This window comes from Carya illinoinensis, chromosome 12 (assembly GCF_018687715.1).
Source record: "Carya illinoinensis cultivar Pawnee chromosome 12, C.illinoinensisPawnee_v1, whole genome shotgun sequence".
Classification (NCBI taxonomy): Eukaryota; Viridiplantae; Streptophyta; class Magnoliopsida; order Fagales; family Juglandaceae; genus Carya; species Carya illinoinensis.
This window is the reverse complement of record NC_056763.1, coordinates 24,994,699-25,000,698: the sequence shown is the minus strand read 5'-3', so window position 1 is coordinate 25,000,698 and position 6,000 is coordinate 24,994,699. Positions and strand designations below refer to the sequence as shown.

The following is a 6,000-nucleotide window of genomic DNA, read 5'->3' as shown; positions in this document are numbered from 1 at the left end:
ATTTTCCTTGTCTTTGACTCTTGATTTGTACGGATTTCAGAAGCTCTAGATCTGTAAATTGTTTGACTAGGCAAAAACTAAAATAGTTCAAAGCTGTAATCTTATTATTTTAGATTATTGACTGTTATTATAAGTTGTTAAAGACTCCCTCCTAATATCAAACTTGAATTTCTCTTGTTTAGACTATTGCCTGGTCAGATCAGAAAACAAAACAAAGCCATCAGAGCTGGGGTTCACACCTGGTAGGAAAATGCCAGCATTTGATGTTCTCACCTGTAACTTCTTTCTTTTGAAGTCAGAGAATTAAGCCATGGCTGAAAAGACGATAAAATACAAAAGAGTAGAAAGGAAACCAAATGGGGCTAGCCTATAACCTAGTCCACTGGATTGCTAACTGGTGATTTTTTGGGCCAATTCCCTTTATTCCTTGTCTGCAATGCACAAATGATTTTCTCTTATAGTGCAAAAGGACCTTTAATTGTGTTTGTTTTAGTTGATATAATTAGAGAAGCAACTGCAAATTTGTTTGGTATTTGGACAAGCAGTCGAGAACTTGAACCTGGAACAAAAGAATTAGCATTATATTTCCTGACTTGGAGAATCTCTATGTGCAGTGGTTAATTCATTCAATCATATACCAACCGTCCCAAGGCATTAGAACCAACAATGGGGCAGATTGAGTTGTTTCAGACACATTAGAACCAATGGAGAGCTGTTTCAGAAACTGGTGTGCCAGATAGCTTCATCACCCTCGCCACAGCGCTGGTGCACCCCCTCCATTCTTTCTACTGATTTGCAAATGCCACTGCAATTCCAGTCAAAGGATGCGGCGCAGGGATTTCCTGCTTGAGCCTTCCACTCACAATCTGTCAGCAGAAAACAAACTTTTAGCATGAAAGAATTCAACCTGTGGATCTTTGGAGCCGGGCTTATAGAGCTCGTTCAGAACTTTGCAAACAGCATGTGATATTTCAACCAAATCAATAAGCTTGTGATATTGTGGCGTTTGTGAACTTAAGCTTTGATATTGGCTAAGGCTTTTTGACTCCATCCAGTGATACAAAAGTTGTAACCATAAAAACAAGTAATAATTGGAGGGAAACAAAGAAAGGAACTTCATTATTTGCAAACTCACGGGCAGATCTGCAAGCATCTTACCAGGGGGTGTCCCACAGCAGAGGCTTCTATCATCAATGTGCTCAATGTCAAGACCAATAAACCAAGAACCCAAAGAGACATCTTCATTCGCAAATTTATGAAGTATGTGCCTGGAGGGGAAAAACATTTATGATTGATAGTTTTAAGTTGCACAGAAGGGAATAGAATGATTTACGGCAAGAACTTACCGATTAACAGAAACATATGTTGCCAAATCTTTCGAGATCGCATATATTTGCCCCGTGGCATGCCTAAAATACTTATTTCCCTCCTCACCAAATTTCCAGTACTCTGGTTCATGGTATTTGATCCCTCTGCATTTAGAAGCCAAAGGTACATCTGATAAATGATGATTGCTAAGTACTCAACAAACTCAACGGAAAAAAAAAAAAAATGACAGCTTACTTCTGTGACAGGACAGGCCCAGACTTCATACAACCAATATAAACCCGTGGTTTGGATCTATGGCGGGCAAGGGTAGAACCAACCATACCTAGCAAATAGTTTAATATCAATCACATACCCCAATACAGCAGCTATTTTTTCATGATAGAGACAATTTAGGACAGTGTACACCAACCAAGATTTATGTGCACATCGTCATCAACTTTTATATAGAAGTCAGCATCCCACTTAGCAACAGCTGCTGAAAAGTATATTTGAGTTTTTGATGACAATTCATGGTATCCTTCTACATGATTCTGCAAGTAAAGAGGTAACTCTGCATAAACTTAGAGCAGATATTTTAATCAAAGGCTAACCTGCTAATTCTAACTGTTATGGAAAGCAGATTATGACAGCTTGTTGAAAATCTACCGACCCTTATTTTCTTCTATTATGTTAAAATATTGCATCCTCAATGGCAAGGAATCCAACATCACATTTTTTTTTATAGGTGAAAAAAAAAAGAAAAAGAAAAGAAAAAGTGATGTTGGATTCCTTGCCATTGAGTTCAAATATATTAATTGAAGCCCTATAGCAAACTAAGATTGAGTTTCAATGTCATAAAACAATTTTCCAAGTCCTCATAATTTGGGACAAATAAGAAAGACTGAAATGAGATTTGATCATGGTGCCTCAGTACTTTGTACTTAGATAAATACATACTTCTTTATACGTATATTTCTTCTTGTATGCGTTGTAACTTTCTTACCACATTTTTGAACTTTAATTCCCAAATTTCATCAAAATTGCCAATTTTCCTGTTTTAAACAAGCTCCCTGTTCAAACACTGACCCACTAGTTGAACCAGTGAGTCAACTAGGTGACCAGATCATTGTCTGCTCTTGGTTTAATAATATCATGACTAGAGATAACAGGTCAGCTAGGTCCCAAGCAGTTTACCATACCAATCGTAAGAAATCCTTATATTGCTCATCTTCTGCATCAATAGCACGATCCAATACACCACCTGAAGTAGCACTAGTGGCCACCATATATAAACCAATATGGTTGTCAAGATTATCATTATGAAGCAAGCAAATGTAGCATGCAACAATCTCGAAAGTTCAAGAAAAATACCTGTGTCCTATGACAAACCGTATTATAATTCCTTTCTCCATTTCCAACTTCCTTAATCCCTCTCCTAAAATGAAAAACAACCAAAGAGTATCAGTAATAAGTTTATTTCAAAATCTATTTTAAACATAAAATCAGAAATAATGGCAATTAAGTTTTGAATGAACCTCGGGGCATCCATGTCTCTCTGATTGACTCTCTTCGTTTTCTGCTGCTAAATGCAGTAATGATTCCCATAACAAAGAAAACTTTCTGACGCTCCTTCAATTGCGCCCTTCCTGATTGTGTAACTGCTGGAGATCCATCCGCATCTTGAGATTTGGAAGCTCTAGCTGCAGCCAGCTGCATCTCCAATGAGGAGATTGTTTTGTCTAAGGTCCTGTATCAAGAAATGAAAGTGGCATACGTATCAATTACATGATATTGAAAGTTACAAAGTTGAAACATATAAGGTATAGCCGGAATTATTCTTGTTAAGTAATATAACCAGAATTCTGTAAAGCATTACTCAGCAGGATATAGAAAGTTACATTATTACATCATGTGTTTGTGAAACTCGAGAAAGGATGTCCCCTGCCTGAACAGAAGAATCCTGTAACAACATGAAAATTTTTATCAGGATGCGTAAATAAAGGAACTGGAGCTTATTATGAAAATACTGTTGAGACTTGCCTTCCTCTCACAGTTCTCTATGGGATGGAGAGCGCTTGATTGATGTTTCTCCACTGACAAAGCCTCCTCATCCATTGTAACTGGATTGGGAATAGCCCAAAACCTATGTAATTGACATAAGCAACTCATTGGTGAATGTGAAAGAAGGATAATAAAAATTTGGAAAGGAATCAACCGTCAACTGACATCAGAAAAGGCCAACCTTCAACTGACATTAGAAAAAGACAACCTTCAACAGAAAATCTAACGAGTTTAATCATATTGATGACAAACGCATATAGACTGGCAGATAAAGGAATTTTTATTGGTAGATTGACAAATAAAGGAAAATGCTCCTGGCATCTTGTCTAGTAGGACATGGTACCCTTACAAACTAAATATGATTCGATAAAATAATAAGTTAGCGCTACCAATCATTTGGGAAGCAAGCATTTTGGAGTTCGGGAAGGAGTTCATCAACTAGCAACGAAGGGATGGAGTGCCGAAACAATTGAAGACCAAGAAACAGGGCAATGAACCTGTCAAGGAGTTCAGTGCAAGGTGGTGAGCCCCCACTTTTGACTGTCCCCATTCCTCAGAAGTTTACTCAGAAAGTTTCAACTAGATCCTTAAGACTCAATACTTATCTGTTCATTTTTCCTTTTTTTGGCATGGAACCTCAACAAGGCAGGGTCTTTCGAACCCCCACAGGGGAGTAGACCCTTATATATGACCCCACACATCATAACCACATATCAAGTAATCCAGGGAAACTCCTAGTGTGGAATCACATCCAAGACGTTTGAATCTACAACTCAACAAAGTCCATTCTTTAACCACTAGGCTGCATCCTGACAGGTAATACGATACAGTTCATTAACTGATATATACAATCTATTGGCATTTTGGCACAAAAAGTTTTGAAAATTCCTTAAGCCTACAAAGCAATCAATATGATGCAAGAGTCTGAACCACAAGATGCCACACAATCGGATGTTAGTGCTTTAGTGTTGGCTACAGGTGTGGGGTTAAATGGTACTTATTTCCACGCACAATTTGTGGAGGTTGATGAATTAGTAGAATTACTATTATTACATTGTGATTGAACAGCCTCTTTGGTTCACTAGAAAGAAAACTTCTCATCTAGAGTAGACCTATATGTTTTTATATTTTTATTGAAAGATGTCCAAATTATCAGTTTTGAACCCATTTTCAAGTGCATTGCAATCAAGCATAATATCAGTAATTCGACTAATTATGCCATTTCTGCCGATCGCTGATCTCGGAGTTGAGAACAATATCCTGAAATCGAACTGTACTACCAAAAAATTGACGTCTAAACTAATGCAGTAACAAGTTCCCTGCATTAGGAAACATAAGGGAAATTAATCTAAGTTCGCCAATATCCCAAAGCTAAGCGTCATCAAATTTACACCTTCCTTCACTAAAGTGCCAAGAGATCCCAAAACACAAGGAAAAAAAAAAATCAGCAGCAGATGTCTTATCCCCAACAACTTATTGCGTTTACGAATTCATCCGTCTCGGTATTTACAATCTCCATCACCTCAACAAGTAGAGACAGCATCAGGACAAAAAAAATAGAGACACGGAGAGAGAGAGAGAGAGAGAGAGAGAGAGAGAGAGAGTAGTAACTGTAAAAGTGTCAATCTTGACCCCGGAATTCAAATGCTCAAATCCAGAAACTAAAACGCTCAAATCTAAAAGAAAAAGGAAATGAAGCAGAAGGGATGCTACCCAGTTGCATAAAAGATCATTACAATGAAAGCATCCCATTCCATTGGAAAGAGCGGAAAATCTGAAAGGTGACCACTTTAACACAAGATCTTAGTCATGTCCCGAGAGAGAGAGAGAGAGAGAGTACCTATTGACAACAAGAACACCCAAGAAGAAGCTGGCGATGCAGAGGATAGAAACCCATCTGGTGGAGACCCCATTGCCAGCTTTGTGAGGTCTGCTCAGACCCATATCTCAATCTTCAAAAAAGCCTCAGCTTATAAGGCCTCCTCGTTACAAATTACATAAAGCAAGGGACCCCATTAGAGAATTGCGAAGCACCGAACTACATAGAGAACAAGAAGAAAAAGCGACAATGTCCGAAATCACTTGGGAATGGTTATCGCTTGTAAATTACGTTCAGGTTCATTGCTTTCTCACGCGGTGAAAACATGAGATTTTTAAGTCCCGACAGCCTCGCATGCCAATAATGCTCTTTTACGCTCAACTAGAGCACGGACTCATGTCTGCGCCTGTGGGCAGTTCTGTGCACTTTCCTTTTTCTTCTGTCCGGAGCTGACAGCTTTTTGTGTTTCTTTGGGACATTATTATCATCATTTATAACCTATTTTTTCTTTGAATTTTTACGGTCATTTGCTGTTCTCTGCATTTCTAATAGCTTTCGTTGAGAAAACCAAAAAAACAAAAACCGGATTTGCTAAAGCGTGGTTTGAATAGTAAAGTAAGATAGTTGTAGGTAAAAAGTTAAATAAAATCTTATTTATTAATATTATTATTATTTTAAAATTTAAAAAATTGAATTATTTATTATATTTTATATAAAAATTTTAAAAAATTATAATAATAAAATAAAATGAGATGAAATATTTTTAATATTTAAATAGAGAATGTTTTTTTATAGTTTAATTTATCAAGTAT

General features: G+C 37.2%; 1 protein-coding gene across 3 annotated transcripts; it reads right to left on the bottom strand.

The window, feature by feature from the left end:
• Nucleotides 1–553: 553 nt before the first annotated feature.
• LOC122289489 (beta-1,6-galactosyltransferase GALT31A-like) lies at nt 554–5,655 on the bottom strand. 3 transcript variants are annotated; one of them, XM_043096528.1, is made up of 11 exons: nt 5,210–5,655; nt 3,349–3,451; nt 3,207–3,268; nt 2,844–3,055; nt 2,680–2,743; nt 2,508–2,580; nt 1,739–1,859; nt 1,564–1,651; nt 1,347–1,472; nt 1,159–1,268; nt 554–866 (listed from the first exon to the last, which is right to left on the bottom strand). In XM_043096528.1, exons 1-11 carry the CDS (start codon nt 5,311–5,313, stop codon nt 718–720), a joined length of 1,212 nt encoding a protein of 403 aa, XP_042952462.1. In that variant the 5' UTR covers nt 5,314–5,655; the 3' UTR covers nt 554–717. The 3 variants fall into 3 exon arrangements, with proteins under 3 accessions (XP_042952462.1, XP_042952463.1, XP_042952464.1); XM_043096529.1 differs by lacking the exon at nt 5,210–5,655 and adding an exon at nt 5,106–5,131; XM_043096530.1 differs by lacking the exon at nt 5,210–5,655 and adding an exon at nt 4,981–5,102.
• Between the last annotated feature and the right edge of the window lie 345 nt (nt 5,656–6,000).

Bases quoted from the DNA above. Each gene is read 5' to 3' on its own strand.
- LOC122289489 (XM_043096528.1), bottom strand. From the start codon at position 5,313: ATGGGTCTGAGCAGACCTCACAAAGCTGGCAATGGGGTCTCCACCAGA. The intron at 2,581-2,679 runs GTATTTTTCTTG...GGTGGCCACTAG, and splicing joins CGGTTTGTCATAGGACACAG to TGCTACTTCAGGTGGTGTAT. The intron at 1,860-2,507 runs GTATGGTAAACT...CTTTACTTGCAG, and splicing joins ATAAGGATTTCTTACGATTG to AATCATGTAGAAGGATACCA.